The sequence below is a fragment of the Ruditapes philippinarum genome, unplaced genomic scaffold (genome assembly GCF_026571515.1).
Source record: "Ruditapes philippinarum isolate M1 unplaced genomic scaffold, ASM2657151v2 ctg564_1_1_1_1, whole genome shotgun sequence".
Classification (NCBI taxonomy): Eukaryota; Metazoa; Mollusca; class Bivalvia; order Venerida; family Veneridae; genus Ruditapes; species Ruditapes philippinarum.
In genome coordinates this window covers 153,413-179,721 of record NW_026864469.1, presented here as the reverse complement: position 1 = coordinate 179,721, position 26,309 = coordinate 153,413, and the positions used below count along the sequence as shown (strand labels likewise).

At 33.7% G+C, this 26,309-nt stretch overlaps 1 protein-coding gene across 1 annotated transcript; it reads left to right on the top strand.

Moving 5' to 3' along the window:
* Window positions 1-25,869, top strand: LOC132725722 (allantoicase-like). Its single transcript, XM_060710909.1, has 13 exons — window positions 1-46; window positions 3,575-3,670; window positions 4,563-4,625; window positions 8,984-9,098; window positions 10,501-10,599; window positions 11,065-11,147; window positions 11,724-11,844; window positions 13,206-13,276; window positions 16,627-16,761; window positions 18,018-18,075; window positions 23,602-23,651; window positions 24,107-24,164; window positions 24,653-25,869. The coding sequence occupies exons 2-13, from the start codon at window positions 3,596-3,598 to the stop codon at window positions 24,886-24,888; spliced, it is 1,164 nt and encodes a 387-aa protein (XP_060566892.1). The 5' UTR covers window positions 1-46; window positions 3,575-3,595; the 3' UTR covers window positions 24,889-25,869.
* Window positions 25,870-26,309: the final 440 nt, after the last annotated feature.

Sequence of the window (26,309 nt, the reverse complement as noted above, 5' to 3'; positions counted from 1 at the left end):
ACCTTTATGTACGGATTAATGACGGGATTAGACAAGTATAAAACATGTAAATATCCAATTATGAAATAGTATTTATAATCGTAACTAAACTCAGATTCTACATATATTAAATATTGATGTTGATCATTAACAAATTTGCAAAAACATTTCATGTCATTGTATAAACTTTAATTGTGTACAGTGTTGTTAGTAATGTTGTTAGTGATTTATTGTAACAATTCGTTCTCAAAAGTTTCGTACACATTAAACCTTGAAATTTCTGCTTTGATATCAATGCTTATGTTAACAGTTATTAGTACAAAATGAAGTAATGAATTATGAAATATATTTTTTTCATTAAGGAAGTGGCTTGTATATGTGACAGTTCGAACTATTCACTATTTAGGTGTGATGATGTGTAAGCGGCCAGGTAGCTCATTCGGTAGGGCCACGGTATGATGTCCTGGGTTTGAGTCCTGGTCAGGCTGCACATTTTCTCACCCTGTGACATTTGGCACCCAACATGGTGTGTGATAATATAAGCTCCAATTCCAATTTCACATTGTTCTCTGTACCCATTAGAAATCTGAGGACGAATTGCAATATACATGTAGCAGGAGAGTACATGTATGTCATGGTTCAGAACTGTTCACTATTTAGGGGAGATGATGTGTAAGCAGCAAGATAAATCAGTCGGTAGAACGGCAGTACGGTATTCAGAGGGTCCAAGTTAATGTCGGGATCAGGCTGCACATTTTTCTCACCCTGTAACACGTGTACACATGTTCCACATGACTGATGTGTGGTAATTGTTAATTGGTCACTACCGCCAACCGGGTATGACTAAAATACAGAAGTGACTTTTCAGATAAAGTGAGCAAAAGTGACTAAAAATATTAAATATAGTGTTTAAATGGAATTTTATATTAATATTGCAGTTTGTAGATGTAATTATCAAAAATAAACAATATCTATTTTCAAAATAATCATTTTGATGTTTGATGGTTCAGTCTCGTTTTGTTTGCACATAAGTAGATTATTTAAAAAAACAACAACAAAAAACTGGATCATGAAGTACTAAAAATGACTTATTGTTAAAAGGGTTAATTACAATGTATATTAATTAATATCTTCTTCAAGACACACAATTTTGCCATTAAATGATAAAGGATAATCAATTTCTTTTCAATAAGATTAAAAATAAAGAACATGTTTAGTGCATTCAAAACAGCAACATTCTCTTCTTCTTCTTCCGGGTAATGTGCTGGGCCCCTCTGGAGTATCGTCGCACAATTGTGACTATTTACATGAGTGAAGGGAACATCAAGTGCAGCTAAAAACAGGTTAAAAACACCATGCTCCAGAGTTACTCGTGCAGCGCACCTATCCTCGTCTTGAAGACCTCTAGGGATGGGGCTGTCATCACGACTTCTGGTAGGCTGTTCCAAAGTTGGATCCCAGAAGGAAAGAACGAGTACTTGTACGAGTTGACACTGGTAAAGGGTTGTAGGTACTTGTTGGCATGGCCTCGGGTGTGTACTCCAGCAGGGATCAGTATGTGATGGGCTCGGATATCCACCAGGCTGTTAATGACTCTGTACATCATCACTGCTTTGGTTTGCTGACGGCGGGCTTCTAGAGTGTCCCAGCTTAGAGCTTCCATCATTGCAGTAACGCTGCTGGTGTGACAATAATCACCTGTGCAAAACCTGGCTGCTCTTCGTTGGCAGTTCTCGAGCTTACTGATGTTGGCCTTAGTGTGTGGGTCCCATACTGACGAAGCATACTCAAGCTGAGGTCTAACCAGTGTTTTGTAACATGTCGCCTTGATGTTCTGTGGACAGTGTGATAAGTTTCTGCGTAGAAAGGCAGTGGTGGTGTTCGCCTTCTTTGCAGTAGCGTCAATATGGCTGTTCCAGGAAAGCGTATTGTCAAGTGTGACACCCAGATACTTTGCCTTGTTCGTCTGCTTGAGTGTTTGGCCATGGATGGCATAGGACCAAGTTATCACTTTCCGCTTGTTGGTAATGCGAATCATCTCACACTTGTCAGGATTGAACATCATCAACCAGTCTTGCTCCCAATCTTGTAGGCGGTCAAGATCCTGTTGTAGTGCAATGCTGTCTTCCTCAGAGCTGATGGCCCTATATAGTAGGCAGTCATCTGCGAAGAGGCGTGCTGTGGAGGAGACCCTGTCCGGCAAGTCTTTAATGTAGACTAGAAACAAGAGAGGCCCTAGGAATGTGCTTGCGGGACGCCTGATGTGACTGGTGCTGGAGAGGATGTCTTCCCGTCGAGTACTACTTGTTGTTGACGGTGTGAGAGGAAGCTGTTGATCCAACCCAGAGTCTTGCCTCTGATCCCATAGTGGTGAAGCTTGGCCGAGAGACGTCGATGGGGGACCTTGTCAAACGCCTTGGAGAAATCTAGTAAGATGGCGTCGATCTGCTGTTTGTTGTTCAGGCCCGTTGCAAGGTCCTGGACTGTGGTGATCAGTTGCGTCTCGCATGATCTCTTCTTCCGAAAGCCATGTTGCATATCTGAGAGGATGTTGTTCTGATCGAGGAAACTGATCACGTGGCTATGGACAATGTGCTCCATAATCTTGCAACAGATGGATGTCAGCGAGACTGGGCGATAGTTTGAAGGCTTACTCTTGTCTCCCTTCTTGAATAGTGGTGTGACTAGTGCGCCCTTCCAGTCATCTGGTACTTGGCTCTGATCGTGTGAAGCTTGGAATATGAGTGTCAGCATTGGTGATATGGCTGAAGCCAGTTCCCTCAGAAATCTGGATGAGATCTGGTCCGGTCCAGTGGCCTTGTGTGGGTTGAGATTCTCCAGGAGCTTCTTGACACCCTTCTCATGGATCTGCAGTGGAGGGGCTGTTTCTTGAAGGTTAGGGCCCATGTTCGGTAGACTCTCAACACCTTCTTCGGTAAAGACGGAGGAGAATTGGGCGTTGAGAATCTCTGCTTTGGCACATGGATCCGAATGGCTGATGCCATCTTTCTTGAGTGGTGCAACGCCTGAGCTGTCACTCTTCATGCTCTTGACGTACGAGTAGAGCTTTTTGTTATTGGTACCAGACTCACTGACCATGTTCCTATCATACTCGTTCCTGGTTTCTCGGCACTTTTGTTGATTCTGTTTCTGGATGCTCCTGTAAATGTCCCAGTCTGTCTGGTTCTTTGATTTTCTGGCTTTCCTGTAGGCTCTTTTCTTCTTTCTAGCTAGACGCCTTATCAGTTGATTACACCAGGGTTGATTGAATCTTGTGGATGTCAGTTTAGATGGCACAAACTCATCGATGGTGTCTGAGCACTTCTTCTTGAAGATGGTCCACAGGGTGTTAATTGGGGTGCTCGAGTTGTGTTCCTGTATCTTTGTGGACTTGAGTTTCAATAAATAATTTACAGATGTAAGAAAATATATTGACAGTACTATTGTATTCAAATTGCAAACAAGAATGTAAGTATAGCAAGTATCCAAAAGAAGATCTTTTTAAGTTTCGCTTTTCATATTAGTAATTACATTGTAAGTGCATGTATAGCTAAATAAGACATATTATTTTAAAACTAATTTTCTTTTATTTCAGACTAAAAAGAAATAGAAAAAAATGTCAGCATTACCTCAGTCTTCATCAACCACAGCACCTTTCTTCACTGACTATAATGATCTTGCTTCAGATCAGGTGCTATTACATAATTATAACTTTTATTTATATGATTACTTATCTTTATATCTCTAAGTTACATAAATCCTATTACAACTTGATACACCACTGCCAGTCAGTCCTAATTTTCCACACAAACAATGAATAAAAAATCAATGACTCATTCTAATTTATAGAAATTATAGCACAAATTTTAATGAAAGTAAGATGAATCTTTGACACTAGCATTTTGGATGCGAAGCTTTCAGCTGTTTCTCATATATATGCAAAGAGCATAGACATTTAGCATGTAACAATTCCTTTTTGACCTTTACAAAATCAAGATGAATAATTAATGCCCCTGGGTTCAATATTGGCTATGTCCTTCTGGTCACTTGATTTATAAAGGAGAAACATATTTGAGTCTTATTGTGTGAAACTACAATGCCAAAAACTTATATTTGGCATGTTACATCACTTTGTGGGCCACAACATAACTGGTAATAATTATTTGGGTGAATATTGGCCCTGCCCGTGAGACACTTAGTATAGGAATAGTCTCTTTTAACTCTTATTTTGTGAAACTACAATGTATAGAGCTTAGATATTTGACATGTACATGTAGCATTTCCTGTTTGCCCACTACAACACTGGTATTAATCATGCCCCTTGGGTCAATGTTTGTCCCACCTTTAGTTGTCATTTAGTTGATATAGTGTTGATGAAAAAACACATTTGAGTCTTATTTTAAATATTTTTCATGTAGCATTTCCTAATGTTAACTTCTACAAAGTTGATGTAACTCATGCCCCTGGGGTCAGTATTTACCAAATATGTCAGGTCACTTGTTTTTTGTAGACTTATAATTATAAGAAAATTTAATTGAGTTTTATATCATGTATACCTAATTAAAAGCAACTTTATTTTTTAGGTTGGAGGGAAAGTTTTGTTTGCCACAGATGACTGGTTTGCTCCAGCAGAAAACTTAATCAAGGTGATATACGGTACTATTATCATACAAAAACTAGGGAATATACATGCTTTCCACATAGCAATTATTACCTCATTCCAGATGTATCTTATGCTTAAAATAATATACAAATCTCTTATAATTCAATCATTTTCATGTAAACTGATAAAAAAAATTTACATATTGGTGCTATAATAAAATTTAGCTGCATATATACATGTATACACAATGTTTGTATAAAAGAATTTGACAATTCATGTATATCAGTTTTTTACATGTATATATTACGAATTTTTCATATTTTGTCAATTATATTACATGATGTACATAGAATACTGACCCCAAAAATGGCTGCCACTTTTGGCAAGGGAAGTAAATATTGTAATAGTTGGGAACTACATAATAACAAATTATAATACCATTTCAGACAAAACCAGCTTGCATATGCATCAAGTATAATTTTCAATATTTTTTTAGCTCACCTGTCACAAAGTGACAGGGTGAGCTTTTGTGATCGCTTTTGTGATCGCTTTTCGTCCGGCGTCCGTCCGTCGTCCGTCCGTAAACTTTAACTTTAAATGACATATCCTCATAAACCACTTAGCCAATTTCATCCAAACTTCACAGGAATGTTCCTTCGGTTGTGACCTTTAAAAATTGTTCAAAGAAAATTAATTCCATGCAGAACTCTGGTTGCCATGGCAACCGAAAGAAAAAACTTTAAATATCTTCTTTTAAAAAACCATAAGAGCTAGAGCCTAGATATTTCGCATGAAACATCTTCTAGTGAGTGTCTACCAAATTTGTTCAAATAAAAGTCCTGGGGTCAAAATTGACCCCGCCCCAGGGGGTCATTGATTTTCCCTATATGCATATAGTAAAAACTTCTTTTAAAGAACTCAAAGAGCTATGGCTAAGATATTGAGCATCAAACATGTTCTAATAGGTGTCTACCAAGTTTGTTCAAATAAAAGCCCTGGGGTCAAAATTGGCCCCGCCCCGGGGGGGGTCATTGATTTTCCCTATATGCATATAGTAAAACTTAAAAAATCTTCTTTTTAAAGAACCCAAAGAGCTAGAGCTAAGATATTTAGCATGAAACATTTTCTAATGGGTGTCTACCAAGTTTGTTCAAATAAAAGCCCTGGGGTCAAAATTGGCCCCGCCCCGGGGGGTCATTGATTTTCCCTATATGCATATAGTAAAAACTTAAAAAATCTTCTTTTAAAGAACTCAAAGAGCAATGGCTAAGATATTGAGCATCAAACATGTTCTAATAGGTGTCTACTAAGTTTGTTCAAATAAAAGCCCTGGGGTCAAAATTGGCCCCGCCCCAGGGGGTCATTGATTTTCCCTATGTGCATATAGTAAAAACTTAAAAAATCTTCTTTTAAAGAACCAAAAGAGTTAGAGCTAATTAAGATATTTAGCATGAAACATGTTCTAATAAGTGTCTACCAAGTTTGTTCAAATAAAAGCCCTGGGGTCAAAATTGGCCCCGCCCCAGGGGGTCATTGATTTTCCCAATATGCATATAGTAAAAACTTAAAAAATCTTCTATTAAAGAACTCAAAGAGCTATGGCTAAGATATTTAGCATCAAACATGTTCTAATAGGTGTCTACCAAGTTTGTTCAAATAAAAGCCCTGGGGTCAAAATTGGCACCGCCCCGGGGGTCATAGATTTTCCTTATATGTGTATAGCAAAAACTTAAAAAATCTTCTTTGAAAAAACCCAAATAGCTAGAGTTAAGATATTAAGCATGAAACATCTTTTAGTGAGTGTCTACAAAGTTTGTTCAAATAAAAGACCTGGGGTCAAAATTGGCCCCGCCCTGGGGGTCATTGATTTTCTTTATATGTGTATAGCAAAATCTTAAAATCTTCTTTGAAAAAACCCAAATAGCTAGAGTTTAGATATTAAGCATGAAACATCTGCTTGTAAGTGTCTACAAAGTTTGTTCAAATAAAAGCCCTGGGGTCAAAACTGGCCCGGCCCCAGGGGTGTCATTGTTTTTAACTATATGTGTATAGTAAAAACTTGAAAAAAATCTTCTTTTAAAAAAGGCCAATGAGCTAGAGCTTAGATGTTTAGCATGAAACATCTTATGGGTGTCTACCAAGTTTGTGCAAATAAAAGCCCTTGGGTTAAATTGGCCCTGCAACGTTGGGGGGGGGGGGGGCTATATACAGGTGAGCGACCTCAGGGCCATCATGGCCCTCTTGTTTAATTATACCCCCAAAAACGAAGTTTGGGGGGGGTATATAGGAGTCACCCGGTGGTCGGTTGTTGGTCGGTCGGTCGGTTGGTCGGTCGGTCGGTCCAGCGGTCCGTTGCATTTTCCTTGTCCGGAGCATAACTTGAAGACTAATAGTTGGAATTCAATATAACTTCATACAATGGTCAAGCACATTGAGAGGAAGTGCAGTGCACAAGAACCATAACTCTATCTTGACTAATTACAGAGTTATTGCCCTTTGTTACTTTTCCTTGTCCGGAGCATAACTTTAAAACTACTGGTTGAAACTCGAAACAACTTCATACAATTGTCAAGCACAATAAGGGGAAGTGCAGTGCACAAGAACCATAACTCTATCTCAAGTAATAACAGAGTTATTGCCCTTTGTTATTTTTCCATTGCTTTCTTTTGTCCGGACTATAACTTGAAGACTAATAGTTGGAATTCAATATAACTTCATACAATGGTTAAGCACATTGAGAGGAAGTGCAGTGTACAAGAACCATAACTCCATTTTGACTAATTACAGAGTTACTGCCCTTTGTTACTTTTCCTTGTCCGGAGCATTACTTGAAAACTACTGGTTGTAATTCAAAACAACTTCATACAATTGTCAAGCACAATAAGGGGAAGTGCAGTGCACAAGAACTATAACTCTATCTAAAGTAATTGCAGAGTTATTGCCCTTTGTTATTTTTCCATTGCTTTCTTTTGTCCGGACTCAAACTTGAAGACTAATTGTTGGAATTCAATATAACTTCATACAATGGTCAAGCCAATTAGAGGAAGTGCAGTGCATGAGAACCATAACTCCATTTTGACTAATTACAGAGTTACTGCCCTTTGTTACTTTTCCTTGTCCGGAGCATAACTTGAAAACTACTGGTTGGAATTCAAAACAACTTCATACAATGGCCAAGCACAATAAGGGGAAGTGCAGTGCACAAGAACCATAACTCCATTTTGACTTATTACAAAGTTATTGCCCTTTGTTACTTTTCGATTGCTTTTTTTTGTCCGGAGCATAACTTAAATACTACTAGTTGGAATTCAATATAACTTCATACAATGGTCAAGCTCATTGAGAGGAAGTGCAGTGCATGAGAACCATAACTCCATCTTGACTAATTACAGAGTTATTGCCCTTTGTTACTTTTCCTTGTCTGGAGCATAACTTGAAAACTACTGGTTGGAATTCAATACAACTTCATGCAGTTGTCAAGCACATTAAGAGGAAATGCAGTGCACAAGAATTATAACTCCATTTTGACAAATTACAGAGTTACTGCCCTTTGTTACTTTTCCTTGTCCAGAGCATAACTTGAAAACTACTAGTTGGAATTCAAAACTATTTCATACTATGGTCAAGTATATTGAGAGGAAGTGCAGTGCACAGAAAGCATAACTCTTTTTTGACTAATTTAAAAGTTTTTGCCCTTTGTTACTTTTTATTGTCCAGTGCATAACTTGAAAATTAATGGTTGGAATTCAATGAAACTTTATACAATGGTCAAGGGCAGTGAGATGAAGTGCAGTGCACAAGAACATTAACTCTATTTGGACTAATTACAGTTATTGCTTTTGTTACTTTTTTGTCCAGTGCATAACTTGAAAACTAGTAGTTGGAATTCAATACAACTTCATACAATGGTCAAGTGCAATGAGAGGAAGTGCAGTGTACAATAGCCATAACTCAATCTTCAGTATTTATAGAGTTATTGCCCTTTGTTCCTTTTCCTTTTCTTTCTGGACTTCTTACAGAGTAATCCAATAAAACTTCATCAATGGCCAACCACATTGAAAGGAAATGCAACATACAAGAACCACAACTATCTTTAATTGCCCACAACCATAACTCTATATTTCAATTCTTTTACAAGGTATTCTGTTACTAGTAACATCCTCATTTCCAAAGCAGTCTTGCGGGGGGTATTAATCACATTTAGTGATAGTTCTAGTTTCTTTGTGTTGGCATTTATTTTTATTTAAAATTCAAAGTTCTTTATTAAAAAGATATAATGGGGGAGGGCGGGTTGGGGCGTACTAATCTTATCAATTAAAAGCCACATTGGGTTTTAAGTTTCAGTTATCGATTATATATGCTCCTATAATTAAAAGGTAGATATAAATTATTTTTTTCTAGGATGAATCTCCAGTATTTAAGGAAGGTGAGATAACAGACTATGGTATGTGGATGGATGGTTGGGAAACCAGAAGAAAAAGAACGGAAGGTCATGACTGGTGTATTATTCAGTTAGGTATGTAGTCATTGGAACCAGACAGTCATTGCTAGAACAATTATTATGCAAAAGTTCTGATCATAGATTTATGTCCCCTGTATAATCTGACACGACTTAATATTTTATACAAAAGCCCAGAATATTCTGATGGGCATTTGACCGTCTCATTTCCTAGTTAAAACTTTTTTTCTTCTGAGCTCTGTTACGAATCTCTAGATTTTTATAAGTCAGTGTACATTTTGTGCCAATTTCTGACCAACCAAATACCAGTGATCCCAGTTTAAAAATACCTTGAGATTTCTCTATTTTTACCAATTTCAATGCAATTTTTCGTGATTATTATGCGAGTAAGCATGAAAATCGCTCCCAAGAATGATCCCTGCAAGAATAGCCCGCTATAGTGCAATAATCAATTATAACAGTAGTTTCTCTTCAGAGGCTGTACTGTATATTGTTTATCATTGATTCAAACATCTTTTGATTAAACAAGTATGAAATATGTTTTCCTTCTATCTTTAGGATCTGAAATAATTAAAAACTATAATGGTCATGTATTTTTAGCCTGACTGTTGGAAGAATAGGGAGAGCTATTGTACTCACCCAGGCGCTGGTGTTTTTGTTTGCATCATGCTTTGGTTAAGGCTTTGCATGCAAACTAGGTATCTCTAAAACTTCTGAAGAGAATGGTTGAAACTTCACTAACTTAAGTTTGAGAACATAATAGCACTGTTCAAGGCCAAAAACATGGATTTTGCCAGAATTAATCTTTAGCATGGATTTTGCCAGAATTACGGCCCTTATTAAACTTAAAGTGACATTATGCTCATATTTTCAATATCAAGTTAAGCTGAATTGACAATATATTACAAAAGATTGACTGTTTTAACGGTGACTGACCAACGGTTGATACAAAAAAAATTTTTAGCATAAAATATAATTCTATCTTCAATATAAACTTTTATAAAATTAAACATCACAAGTAAAATCCGGTAGATATTTATAAAACTTTCCTTTGATCCTGTGAGTTATTTTTCTTGCATGCAAATTTAACTATAAAACTGAAAGGAATTATCACAAAAGGAAAACTTATTTTGACTTTCACCTACTCACTATATACCCTTGGGTGGGAATAATGTCACTTTAAGAAATTCTTTATTATCAAGGCTCTTGTTTTACTATCAAGCTCTGAGAATAGTAGAGCACCCTGTCCTTCATTTCTTCAACAGCTCTTGTTTTCTATTGATGTCAGTTCATTGGTAGCAAATTTAGTTGGAATACTATTAATTTTGATAAATTTGATTCATTAGCAAGCACCTTTCTTACTCAATGATTTGTTCTATTGCTACATGTATGACAGTTTTGTGTCCTCATTTTAGATAAAACAGAATAGGACATATTTTTTTCTATTTATTATAAACAGGTGTAGCAGGTGTGATATCAGGTGTTGATGTAGATACATCATATTTTACTGGTAACTACGCACCTAGATGTTCAATACAGGCAGCATGTTTACCTAAATGTAAGATTTCTATTTATATCAGTCGTTTTTCTGTAATTGCTTCTTTCCTATAGATGAAACAAAGATAATATTTATGAAACAATTTAAAGATTTATTTAAGGGACTTTACCAAGGTTCATTTGACATGACAGTATTTTTCAGATTTATGTACCATTTGATATAATTTTGAACCAATATCCTGTGTTCTAATTTCAGATCATTCGCTCACTTGGTTTGTCCAGAATGATTATTCTAATTGTAAAACTGACCCTAAATTGAAAAACATAGTTTTTAATTTAAATTTTAATCAGATTGGTCAATCATATACTTTTTATTGGTCTTATCCAATTTATTTATTGATCTCACAGTGAAACCTTCAAGTGAGAAGGAAATTATTGGTTTCCAATTTCTACTACTGATAAACTTCTTGTGGTTTTTTTTTTTCTAGAGTTTTTGTTTCTGTAATGACGTTAATGATTATTTCAGCATATTCAAAGAGGGAAGGAGAGAGGATAGGACTCGCTGCAACAGAGGAAGACTACAAGATGGTGGAACAGCTCCAATCACAGGTTTTTAGTTATTTCATATATTTTGGTAAAAAAAATGTGTGTGTGTCTTAAAGTGTATAAAGCTGATGCAAAAATTATTGTTTGAATTTTAAAAAAGTATACTTCCAAAATGCTTGTATAAAATAAATATGGTAATTCAGTGACGTAAAAGTGAATTGCGCATGCACAAAATCATTGCTAAACGGATAAAGCCCTACTTAAAATAGCAAAATAATATTTTGTTCCGGAACATTTTATTCTGTTTATGTACAATATTCATGTGTATAAATTAACAGAGACATTTTATGTTACAACTTTTTTGTGAATCAACCATATAATAACGGAACCAATATAGTTTTACTCTTGATAAATTTAATTAAAATATTTCATAAGATATAGATTCATACCCTTTAACTTAATCCATTAAACAGAACATTTATTGTTTACGCCTAAGATTTCTTATGTGTAACTGATATTCAATCAAAGCAAGGTGCTGATCACAAGCTTTTCTTTTGTAGAGGCATAATTCTTTCCTTGATTGATAGTGATACTGTTGTTACTTGTTATTGTATCAATTACTTTATGTTATGTTTTCAGAATTGGGATTACATTGTATCGCTGACCCAACTTCAGCCAGGCTTCCTAACTTCCTGTCATAACTTCTTTGAATCAACCAAGAAGAAAAAATATACTCATATACGACTGAACATATATCCAGGTACATATAATGTCATATAGTACTGGCAGTGATAGTATAACTTGTCTATACCACCAGTTTAACTGTTAACCTACTTAATTTGTGTACTGAATTAGCCCTGATTTTGAATTTGGAATAGTGCATTCAAAGGACTTTAAAAAAACATAGTTAAAAGATTGAATAACCAATGGTATAAAGCCTAGACAGACTGTACATATATGTACTGTAGATACTGGTGGCTAGGGGTATCAAGTTTATCCTTATAAACAGGTACAGTGGGTGTTTAACAAAACAAAAAAGATTAGAAAATTCTGGTAACTGAGGTTAGCATTTGACAAACAGGCGAAAAAGTTTTAAATTGATTCTAAATATTACCTTATCTTATTTTTATAACAAGATTAAGTATTCTAGTTGTACACAACAATGTATTTTTTTCCGATCTGATCGAGTATGGTACGACCCTAGCGGAAAGAAGTTACTTCATACTCGGATATGTATTGTAATCATTTTGCGTACAACAAAATACAAACAAAATGTCATACCTTGTCTTAAAGAAGCAAAGTTAATGTTGAAAATCTAAGGATTTTATTGTATGGCCGGTTAAAAGTTTAACACGGCTATTAGGTTGCCGTTTAATTGGTTGCATTTTTTCTAACCGTGACACCTCTACTGGTGGCAAAGGTTGGAATCATTTTAGGTTCCATAAAGTTTGAAGTTATATGAGACGAGGCTGTATATATATAGACAATTTAATCAGGCTCTATACTGCAGCCTGCTGATTTTTTTGTTCTGAAATCCACATTTAAGTTTGTTAAAGTTTGAACAATTGAATTTTGTTTGCAAGTTTTCAATAGTTAATTGTTATATTTAGCCAAACAGTCTTCATTTATATTTTGTAAAACACTTCAATTCAATATAAAGTAACATGAATTTAAACTGCCTTGACAATCATTGATAGTAAGTGTATCTAATGTATTCTGAAAGCCTTTAGTTCCAACTTTAACAAACAAACAAAAAACAAACCAGTAGAAGATAGTGCCTGTTTTTTTCACAAACCAGTAGAAGATAGTGCCTGTTTTTTTCACAAACCAGTAGAAGATAGTGCCTGTTTTTTCCTTGAATTTCTCCGGCCTTACAGTAAGATTTAAGTTGTGGAAGTGATCTATGCTTCAAATTTTGATTCGTAAAAAGAAATTAATAGTTTTTATCACCAGAAAAGAAGAATGTTCTGAGACATACCCAATGTCTGTTTAAAGCTTCTTTGTGACTGAAAAGAGCTGCCTGCATTGGATCCAAGAAATAGCTTACCAGCAAGGTATATAATAAGTAAATTCAAATCCAACAGTTTTAAAAGTTTAGTATTATATGTTATATTTACACAGATGGAGGTATAGCTAGATTAAGAGTGTATGGAAATGCAGCCCCAGACTGGAGTAAAGTTTCTGAAAAAGAGGTAATTTATATTTATACATACATTTGTGCGTAATTTAATGTTTAAACATAATATAATAAGTAAACACTTGTTATGATATGGTAACGAGTGTAATGGTAGAGTTGGTAATAAAATATCTATGCCACGGTTATAGAAACAGGCCAGCATGTACATTCATGCAATCTTGCATATCATACGTGATTTTCTACTGTTTACCAGTGTTAGAAGAACCTGTCTTACAACCTCTTTGTAAGGCAAGTCTCTTGCTTTATATGATGTCATTCACGTGCGTATTTTCTGAATGAATTGCATGCTAAGGATCATCATTTGAGTCGCGTCATGACAAAACCAACATAATGGGTTTGCGACCAGCATGGATCCAGACCAGCCTGCGCTTCCGCGCAGTCTGATCAGGATCCATGCTGTTCGCTGTCAGTTTCCCTACTTGTAATAGGGTTTGTAAGCGAACAGCATGGATCCTGATCAGACTGCACAGATGTGCAGGCTGGTCTGGATCCATGCTGGTCGCAAACCCATTATGTTGGTTTTGTCGTGACACGGCTCGATTTGTCATTTTAAATTCATACTTAACTATAAAAAAGAACAGTTTGATAAAAATATTAGTTTTCAGTATTTTTTCCCAAAATATAATGATATGTTATGTGCAAGAGAAAGAAATCTATCACCGGTTGTTGTCTCAGAGGAGAATATTTAGCTCTGGGATTACTGTTAAGTGGAAACTTGGCAGAGCCTCGTTAAAGGGAGACACAGGCAAAATTTTCTTTTCTTAGTTTTTAATTTTTCATTCATTATTCTGTAAATGTCCTCAAAATGAATACACTAAACAGTCAAAGGAACAAAACTTTTCTCCATATAAAGAAAAAAATGGTGTTTTCCTAACTTGACCAGGGCGGGTCAGGTTAGAGCGCTAAAATTTCACAATAGTTGTCACTCTGTACTCTGGAAACGTTAAAGAACATGTCAAATCAATTACTTAGACTTGTTTCAATCATACAATATCCGCAATACCAGCTATTGTAACTTCCAGGGTTTGTTCAAATTACATGACTTGTTTTTAAACTTTTCGGTGATTCTGTTGGCGTCTAAATTTCGTTCAACATATATAGAAACATTTACGCTTCAAACCCAAAATATATATAATTTATACAGAAATTCATGCTGGGACTTCAAGAAATGTCATTTTAGTGTGATTTCAGTACACAATGTCATTTTTATATTTTTGTCATTATTTTTTGCCTGTGTATCCCTTTAATGCCTCAACCAGTGAAAGATTCTCATAGTCTATATTGTTTGCTACTTAGATTTTATATTTAAATCCCTGAATCTAAAAATAAACTGAGCAAATGGATGTACATTATATATACAAATTCTGTAGGATAACATACTTGTAATTATAAAAAGAAGTAGTCATAAGTTCTGTCAGTAGTAATAAAGCTCAATGCTATAAACACTTTCTTGTTAGATATAGTTAAAAAAACAATTATTGGTCACTTTATTTCTAGCAGACCAAACTTTTTACAAATTTAGTCTACTTTATTTAATACTAAACTGTAACTCTTTTGAGTTAAAATATGATATTTTGACAGAGTTGCCTCCCTTTCATAGATGACGTTATATAGCCCTAGTGTATAAGATTGGTTCTGCTTATGATTTGAATCAGTATGTTTGAATATACAGGGGGGTTTTAATATCAAAATACAAAAATTTAACTACCAACAGGTTAGGTCTTAGTCAGACTGCATAGATGTGCCAGCTGGCCTGGCTCTATCCTGGTGGCAATGGTAAACTACTTTGGGTAGAGTAAATGGAGCACTTTTAGAATTTGTCTGCAGTAAAATCCATGTTTAATGATCTTAACCCTAACTCTCCAATGCTAACTCTTAACACTAAACATAACACTTAACCCTAACCCTAGATGTGATTCGAGTGATTTTAGAGAAACTTAAACTGTTAAATATTTAAGAAATAATTTTGTGTACAATGATTAAAAATAGCTGCAAACATATTTTAAAGTTAAGCAGAGTAAATTACCTGTTCTGGTGCAGTTTAATGTTTATACATTAAAAGAATAAAAGAAAAATTACAAAAAAAGAAATTAAAGTGACATTATGCCCATCCAAGGGTATATAGTGAGTGAACGGGTGAAGATCAAAATAAGTTTTCATTTAAGAAATAACATCGGCCTGAGAGGTGTATAATGGCTATTTTACACCAGTTTGGAGTTTTGATGCGTAGGAATTGACCACGAAGGCCGTAGGCCTGAGTGGTTAATTTTTTCGCATCAAAACGACAAAACCGGTGTTAAATAGCCGATATACACCTCTCAGGCCGATGTTATTTCGATTCTATCACGATAAAATAAGGAAGATCACTAATGTTATTTTTTCAAGCGGAAATAACTTCCGGTGCCGATTTTCGTATAACGCTGTTCGATTTTCGCACCCTACTGTTGCAAAGATATAGAAATTATTAAACAAAATAAATAATAAGAAAAAACGTTATTTTATCAAGTTTTCAACAATAAAAACTTACGTCGTATTGTGTTTACATCAGTGCCCCATTTATCATTCTTGTATGTATGAAATAACGTCAGCTTGTTTATGAATGAGTTGTTTACTTAGGATGACGTCATTACGCTACTTACGAATTGGCGCCGATTTGTCAAATTATTTATTTACTGATATGGATCAAATATGTGGCGTTAGTGTATGTGAGATATTATTTCGGTATTGTATGAAAAGAAAACATTATAAGAACTGAAAATATAAATAAAAATGCTTTTTATTGTTGCTTTTTAAAGGCTTTGTAAGCTATATAATCGAGGGTGAAAACATAAAAGCCGCATATACAAGTAGTCCCTAACCAGTGTTTATTGGCAGTTTAACACCGATTTCTTTCCTTCTTTGTCTATATTGACAAAATCACGTGGAGTGATAGATTTTGCCATAATTCCTTTTAATTTAATAATTAAGTTCGCATAAACAATAAATAACACACAGATCCAAACGAAATTTCTGTAAATATCATTAGAATTTACCTATAACGCTTAGTTTGTAAAAAAAAGAGTGGGGCAGTCTTTTTAAATTTTATGCAGATTTATAATTTTATCCTTAAAAATTTTCCAATCTCAACTGTTGGCCAAACACCATAGTGACAGTCAATCTTTTGAAATATAAAGTCAATTCAGCTCAACTTGACTATGAAAATATGAGCATAATGTCACTTTAATGCAAAGGTTTAAAAATGAATGATGTAAAAAGAGATACCATATGGTTATAAGATAAATGCTTCCAGGAGCTAAAGTGTGTTTGTAATATAAATCTTGCATATATTGTTGTTTTATTTTACAGTTAGTGGACCTAGCATCAGTAAAGAGTGGCTGTATATGTACAGGTTATAGCTCCACCAATAGAGGACATCCAAAGAACCTTATCCGGCCTGGCCGAGCTCAAACTATCATAGATGGCTGGGAAATATTTCCTAAGGTGTGATTTTTTAATGTCAAAACTTTTATTTTTTTTAAACCTAGTCCAATTGAACAAAATATATGCAGAAGTTTTTTTTCCAGCAGATAGCATCACTTATTAAAGTTAATACAGAAAATGAAAAAAAACATATCCAAACACTTCTAAGACTCCATAAAAAAATCAAGGGAACATAATTTTATACACCAGTTTGATCATCTATGCTAATGTGTTATTACTGTTTCCATTATCAATAAATTGTGAACAAGTTTAATAGATATTTGTTATAATGACAAATTTTGAAGGTGTACCTGGAATGGACTGCCACATTCTGATGGGAGGGTTCTGCTTACTGAGGCAAACAATACCGGTAGATTATTCTACTGTTCCTAATAGAGTCTTTATTTGAGCAGCGTCATGACAATGCGTTTGCTATCAGCATGAATTCAGACCAGCCTGCGCATCTGCGTAGTCTGATCAGGATCCATGTTGTTCGTTTACAAACCCTATAACAAGTAGAGAAACTGATAGCGAACAGCATGGATCCTGATCAGACTGCGTGGATGCGCAGGCTGGTCTGGATCCATGCTGGTCGCAAACCCATTATGTTGGTTCTGTCATCGCGCGGCTCATTTAGTGATCATTATTTTAGATAACTTTTATGTAGTTATTACTTAGTAACAAACTTATCTTATTGCAAGAAAATAAATATATGTATATCATAATTAAAGGATATTTACCCTAGGGTAGGGATGAAGTTGATTTGTTCAAGGTGAAGGTCAGTCACTTAGTCTATAAATAGTTCTTAACCATGTCAAAAGGTTATTATAGTGAAACTATTACATATTATATATATCATTATTTTCTATAACATGTATTCTGATTTGAAAAAAGTGAGGGGTCTTTTTCTTTTCTTTTAGTATTTTAATGTTTTTGTATTTAAGATGTTTTGTGCAAAAATGATTATTTCTCAGTTCTCACTTATCAGATTGAAATGAAAAGCTTTGGTTCACACGTGATTAATAGACCTTTATACTAAAGTAAAAAGTAATAAGTTTATAGTCTGACCAGCTGTCACATCTCTATTTGATTTATTGCTGAGTTTTAGACTTTTAATATGTAACTCCCTAAATCTTGTATTGAATCAACCAGAATACCAACCAGGACCATTTAATGAAATAAATTCAGCAGCATTACAGTTGATAAACATTTGATGACACTAACATTTAGAAATTGTTGACTATAAAATAATGATGTAATGTATGTTTCTATTATAGACTACTAGACCTACTGTAATTCAGGAATACAGGCACACTGGCAAATTATGTCCATCTGGTGAGTTTATTATTGACTTTAATAAATAATTTAAGGTGGATTTCAAAATTATGGTTCAACTTGGCATTTTGAATTAAAATTTTCCATCAAACCATGTGTTAAACACATATTATAGATAATTAAAGGGCTGATGATAATGAGTATCCACTCATTAGATATTAATACAGTGTATACAGTCTATTTGATGCACATGCCATTATAGATTCGCAAAAATAATGTGTAGAGCATACCGTAGTTGTAAATGTGTTAACTCATTCACATTTCTGAAACTGAAACATAAACATTGATTGTTTTGTATTGATTTTCATTATGTTTTATTATTATAAAAGTTTGAATGAGTTAGAAAATGATATATGTATAAGGAAAAAACGCAGTGGTCACTGTATTATAGTGGTTAGCATACGGTCTGTCCATCTGTAACACTTTTATGTCCTCTGCATATCTTTTAAACCACTGAAAAGGTTTTTAAATAATTTGGCAGAAATTATTACTTTTATGAGACGATGTGCAGAGCGCAATTATTTGGTTGCTACCCCTAAGCTCATGATCACACTTAAAGGTAAAGTGTTAAATGTCTACAATTCTTGTCAGTTAAGTAACATTTAAACTGCAGCAATGTTTTTAGGAGAACTTAGCAGAATTTATTACCATTATGAAATCATGTACAGAGCACAACAATTAAGTCAGTACCCTCAAGGTCAGGGTCACACTGAAAGGTCCAATGTTAAAACATGGTTACATCTAGTTTTCATGTCAGCTCTATAACTTATTGACAATTCAAAGGTTTTAACTTACTTGGCACAAATGATCCCCACCAAGACACAATCTGCAGAGCACAAAATCCAGGTTCCTGCCCCAGCCCCAGCCCCAAGTTACATTTAGATTGCTACCCCCAAAATCAAGGTCACACTTAAAGGTCAAATAATAAAGTTCAATTTTCCTGTCCTCTCCTAAATTTTTAAACTACTGAAAAGATTTTAAAATGACTTTGCACAAATGTTCACCATAATGCCATGATGTGTTGAGCACAAATGTTCACCATAATGACATGATGTGTTGAGCACAATATTGAGATGGCTACTCCCAAGGTCTAGGTCACACATAGAGGCCATATGTTCAAATTTTATGTCCTCTTCATAACTTTTTAACTACTTCATGAAATTTTTTAATTATATTGGCACATATGATCACCATCTCCACCTACAGAGGACAACAACCAGGTGGCTACCCCAAAGATCAAGGTTTTAACATAACAACCAGTCTTGAATTACCGAAAAAAAATTGCAAAAATAGCCTTTATTGTGTTAGTCACACAGTAGGAATATGGAAAAAAAATACTGCAAAATCAGTCATAAATTGCATATGACATGTTAATTATAACTTAAATCTTAACTATTCTTAAAATCTTCAAAAGTTTGATTTTTGTATAAAAATTTTGGCTCATCTGGAGATGGTGCAGCTTTAAATGTAGTAATGAAATTAAATACATTGGGGTGAGTCCTAGTGTCTTTGCTAAAAACTATATATTTCACTCTTTTTTGCAGAGAGATTTTGAATTAACTAAAATTGAAACAGTCTTAATTTAAAAGTTGTCTTTTAACTGGGAATATTGAGTGAGTATTAGAGGTAAATCAGTGGGTGAGTGGGAGTGGGAGGATACTTATTATTTTTCTTGTTTTAAATTCTCGGTTTGACTTTATGAGAATCTCACAGTGAGTGGCTATAATTATTGCATTTAAATATTTTCACAAGCATTTTAACAAATTTTAAACATAAAAACAGCACACTGATTTAGTTCTATCTTTTCTTATCTGTAATAAAAGTTTTACGAGCGAGAACAAAGAGATTAATGGGCGATATTTTTCAAGATTGAATCTTGAAATAAGATTTTACCAAAGATATTTTCACAGTGAATAAGAGAGCTTTTTAAATAAGGTAATTAACTCTATTGAGTGCTGGTTGCTATAAAGATTTACCCGTGCTCAGGCCTGCTGACAGTATAGGTGGCATTTTAAGCCAAGCACAAGCCCCACCAACATGCACATTTGTTGCTGACATACTGAACTACATACATGACATACTCTAACCTCAGCTTTAATTTTAGTATTTTGATTTTGAAATTCCTGTGATATTAGTTAAGTTAAGATTATAAAGGATAACAATTCCATTTTACAAAGTAAGACTATTGTTAAACAATAAAACAGCATTTTTATCATGGAAGTTGAAAGCCAAAGCCAGTAGAGAAGAAAATTGACAAAAGTCATTACATTATTCCTACTGTATAAGTGTGTTTGACTTTCCTTACTCACTATTATACAGGGTCCATACTCTTAATGCCGGAAAGAGTGGATGTACCCTTATTAAACTTATAACACAATGCTTACCAATCAGAAAATGTCTGACATGAGTTTCTCTGACAGAAAGATAAAAATTTCACAGATTTACAGGCTGTATAAACCTGATGTTAAGGGCTAATATAAAATGCTTAAAAATTGCAACTGTCTAATTTATTGATTTTAAGGATTTCAAAATTAAAGTACTTACCTGTAAATTGCTGGCTATACTGTGTGTATACAGGCTAACTGACCTGCAATTATTCTGGTAAGCATTCCAAACATTTGAGTGTTTAACATTTTGATCTATTCAATTATGGTTCTTCTTCCTAAGAGGGTTTTAAAATTGAAAAATAAAGTTAATGTTGGCTCAGATTTTTTATGCCCTACTGTACTACACAAATTGTAGCATTTATGAAATTTATGTCCACAATTTTAATTTGTCAAAGATTATAGAAAAAAAGAAACATAAACTATGGAAAAAAAAAGATATTTAAATTAACTATTACACATGTTATTTGTCTCAAATGTTGGATTAAGGAAAAGCGTGTACAAAACTCAATTTATTAAATTTGAATGTAAACAAAGGATACATGTTCATAGATATATTTAACATTAATAATGAAATAATCAGTGGGCTAGTTCACATTTTGTGTCTAAATAATTTGTAAATAAAATGAATCAAAATTTCATTTGTTTTACACTGTAATTGTTAAAAACGATATGATTTGTAACGTATTTCTCAAATTTTCTTGGTGCTACACTGGCTGTAGTTAATTATAAATGACCATTGCTTAATTTCTTTTAATTTATTAGAAGTTCTTAATAATAAAATCTCAAACTAAGTGGGACATGCAATGTCAACAAAAAGGGGGTCATATTTTCAAAAACTTAACATTATTTAAACGCTCCCTTGAAATGATGAAAAACTTTGTAGTCACATTTTAGATTAATGTTCTTCATTATTCAGGAAAGGGATAATATAATCTGATTATTAATTGAATTTTTTTCATCCTATTGGCATTTGATTGCAATTGTTTGACATGCCAGAAATGGTCTGGAAACTGTCACATATAAATGTTTAAAGTAGCAGTTGCTTTTAGATTGAGGAGCTTGAGACAATGTTATATAAGCAACTGAAATAACAAAAAAGTGCAAATAAAAACATAAATATTCATTTTTCCAATGTGCCTCAACTTGGCTTTTATTTAGTATCTCCTTTGTATAAAAATTGAAAGGCATTTAAGCTTAATTTTGATTCATCATTCAAACTAGTTTATGTAAGAGTCTGATAAAGTAAAGACCTCCTCACTTTTTTACTCAGGTAATCCAAATCGGTTTTAACGTCCCACTCTTGTGATAATTCACATATATCAATTTTTACGATGAAACATTAAATGTGAAATGATTGTGATATTACAAGAGTATTGTATACTGTATTAATGAATGGTGACTGTGTGAAATAAAACAGCGGGGTAGGTACGATACTAATTAAGTGTGTCTCGTCTTTCTTTGCCACTTCAACGTTACATTATGATGTCTTCATTACCAGCCGTATTGTAAACAATTTAAATGACTTTAAGACAAAGGAAATAGACAATAGATTAAGGTAGCTTGTTGATTTAGAACTAATATTTCTACAAAATGATGTGGAAAAAAAAAAGTTGTTTTGAAGAGGTCTGTCTTTGTCAAGGTTTTATGGGTTTTTTGAGAGGGGTAAGTATCTTGCTTGAAGTGGGTTGCAATGTATTTATCCATTTTTCAATTTTCACTGAAGGGATTAGATGATAAAATATAATGCAATAAGTGATTTTTTTGCAGTTTTATAATTAAGAGAAGACATGGAATTATTACCTGTATATTTTAGCATGAAGCAGGGGCTGTCTGCAATATGTAAATAAATAACTCTAACGGTTTATTTTATGGGGCTGTTTTTGTAACTCTAAAATGTGATGCAGCAGTTAACTCTTGCATAAATCTAAGCAAACTCTGCACAAAGATTATCTATAGTGTCCTGATGTTCTGCTATTATAATTTAAGCTTAACTTCCTTTATTGTGGTATAAGAATTGATCTACATGTATGTGTAAAAAAAAAAAACCTTACATTTAGATCTTTTAATATAATAGGAAAACGAGTTTCTTGTTCCTCTAATATATATATGTGTGTATATTTTGTTCATTTTGTCTCTTTCTTCAAAATTCAACACATGGCAAAAATTAAAGTTGAAACTATATGTATAATAATTTTTTATTGAAAGTTTATGTCTCCATGTAATGTGCTAACATTTTTGAAAACCTTGTATTACTGTTGTTCTAGTGAGTAAAAGATTTTTGTCACATGTTGAAATTCAGTGATTTAACCCAAGCCTAAGGAACATACTTACAGGTCTTTTTTTACATTTTTATAAATTAAAAAGAATTTTGGAAGTTCGAAGTGTTGTATATCTTTTAACCAATATTTAGCAGAGAGAAAAAATCATATAAAAACATATTTTTACATGGCGAGACAATAATATTTCGAAAAATTAATTTGTTATTGTTATAGGGAAATTGTCTACAGAAAGGGAAATTATGTCTACAAATCATTGAATAATTATAGTCATCATTTCATTACATGGTTTGTAAAATCCATATAAGAATTATTGTCTGGCTAAATTAATAGGCGAAATTTGAATATTTAATAACTTTTTGTTGGTAATTATTAGATTCCAAAGAAAAACCATATAGTATATGGATTTAAAGTATATCACAACAGTGTATGTATAACTTAAAATTTCCAGCACAACACTAGCTTTACTTGCCTCAGTGATAAGATGTTAGAATTTCAGTTTCAAATTTAATAACAAAATAGGTGTCAGAAATTAAGCATATCCAAATTATCCATATGCTGCATAAAGAAATGATTACTCCAATCAACAATTGTAACAATTAATCCAATAAATTTTGTTTGTCAAAGATTCAAACTTGCAGCTACACGGTGACAATTCGGTCATACTTACCACTAGAACATTGGACCATAACTATAGATTAGTGTATCTAGAAGTGAAGCATCAATAAAAACAAATGGGTAAATATGTATGAAAAATAAAAACTCACTGAAAAACAAAATCCAAAAAAATTAATTAGTCTCAGATCAATATTGGCAAACAATAATTATACTTTTGTATTTAACAATATTTTATTTTTCCACAGGGTCAGAGTGGTGTACTTTTCAACTTGGTCATACTTGCATCGTACAAATGGTATGTATGTCTTAGTTATTTCTTTTAGAATGTAATAAATTCATCAATCTTAAATGATAACTTTAATTTTTAAAGAAAATCTTCATTATTTAACTGTTAAGGTCCTGATGAAATGTTCAGACAGGTAAAATATTTTGACATGAATTTCCTTTGTATTTCACTTTATACTAATAGAGTCAGGTCGATTGAATGGCCAACTTATGATTAACTTTACATTAATATTATGATCACAGTACAGTTAATTATGTTTTGGTGTTATTGAACTTCCTTTGGCCTCATTTCAGTCATTCTCACTAACCCATGGGTACTATTTACATATATATATATACACTTCATTCGATCGTCCCCGGTAACCTGTGCATACGTGTTAAGCATACTTTTTGTAATTCAACAAAATCAGTACCTGTTAGTTCTGACCGTGTATTTTAGTATGATATTCGCTGAATGTTTTTCAGGTTGAGGTTGATACAAATCATTTCAAGGGAAATTTTCCATACACATGTAAAGTTGAAGGTAATTGTATTTCTTCCTTATATAGCAGGAATAGGAAAAAAATGCATTTTCTATTAAAGAGAATTTGTAAAAGATAACGAATAGCAATAGTGCTGAAGGATACACATTCTGAAAGCAAGTTACCTATATTCAGCTAATGATTCTTTTACAAATCAGTGAATTGCAATTGAAATCCAACTTGACCTGTGTTTTTTATGCAAAGTTTCATACCAAATATGAATCAAATAGATAAAATTTTATAAAAGTTATTAAAACACAACAAATTGTCAATGGACTTACTTTGCTGATACTTATGATGTAAAACATGCATCATTGAGTATTTTACGATCATAAAAATCATCTATCTGTGATTATCCATATTTAACATACAGAAATCTTTCCATGCATCAGAGCCATACAAATGTAGGAGGATTTGCAAAATATACATGTATGTATAAATTCTTGTGTACATGAAGAGATAATATGTTATTTTTCATGTTATGTTACAGGATGTCTTGTTGATGACAGAGTTCTCTCAGAATCCTCCACTCCTTCCAAAAAAGAATGGAAAATTTTATTACCAGAGACTAAATTAAAGGGACACAATCAGATGTTTATAGATGTGACTAAATTAAGTAATGTAGGAGTTATCTCACATGTGAGATTGACAATTTACCCAGATGGTGGCGTGAGCAGATTTAGAATATGGGGGCGGAAAGCTCAGTCAAATTTATCAAAGTTGTGATACAATATCAGGTTTTTTATAGAATAACAAAGGCCTTAGACTTGTGAATCTCCTATAGGAAAAATGTTTATATCTGTATAAAATGTACATTTTTCAGTCAAAAAGAACAGTGATCTGGTTAATTTCAATCATGTGTTTGTTGTGTTTGTGTAAGTCTTTTTAACTCAGAAAAATACTAGTAGATAATATAAATGTATTTTTCACAAACTCCTCACTGTGATTACCTTTTTAGCTCGACTATTCGATAAGAATAAGTAGAGCTATTGCAGTCACGCGAGCGTCCGCGTCGGCGTAACCACTTATGTTAAAGTTTTTGTAATAGTTCAAATATTTTCAAAGTCCATTGATATATGGCTTTGAAACTTTGCACACTTGTTCACCATCATGACCCCAACCTGTAGACAGGAGGAGGTAACTCTATCAAGCATTTTGACAGAATTATGTCCCTTTTTCGACTTAGAATTTACGTTAAAGTTTTTGTAATAGTTCAAATATTTTCAAAGTCCATTGACATATGGCTTTGAAACTTTGCACACTTGTTCAACATCATGACCCCAACCTGTAAACAGGAGGAGGTAACTCTATCAAGCATTTTGACAGAATTATGCCCCTTTTTCGACTTAGAATTTATGTTAAAGTTTTTGTAATAGTTCAAATATTTTCAAAGTCCATTGACATATGGCTTTGAAACTTTGCACACTTGTTCACCATCATGACCCCAACCTGTTAACAGGAGGAGGTAACTGTATCAAGCATTTTTTTTACTATCAAGCACTAAGAATAGTCGAGCGTTGCTGTCCTACTGACAGCTCTTGTTTTGGCAAATTGTACTGATAAGGGGAGATCACTGCATAGGAGATTGTATTTTTTTTCTTACTAAATTGTATGTGTATTCTTGTAAGCTTATTAATTAATAATGATTAGTTGTTCAATTAATTTTAAAATACAAAGACAATGTTTATTTGTCACATTCAAAATTTATTTCCTTTAGCATTATCAAGATCAGATCTCATTAGCAATCTGTTATTTTATTAATTTTTAGCTCACCTGTCACAAAGTGACAGGGTGAGCTTTTGTGATCGCTTTTCGTCCGGCGTCCGTCCGTCCGTCCGTCCGTCGTCCGTCCGGCGTCCGTCGTCCGTCCGTAAACTTTTGCTTTAAATGACATCTCCTCATAAACCACTGAGCCAATTTCATCCAAACTTCACAGGAATGTTCCTTTGGTGGTCACCTTTAAAAATTGTTCAAAGAATTTAATTCCATGCAGAACTCTGGTTGCCATGGCAACCGAAAGAAAAATCTTTAAATATCTTCTTTTAAACAACCCTAAGAGCTAGAGCTTAGATATTTGGCATGAAACATCTTCTAATGAGTGTCTACCAAGTTTGTTCAAATAAAAGCCCTGGGGTTAAAATTGGCCC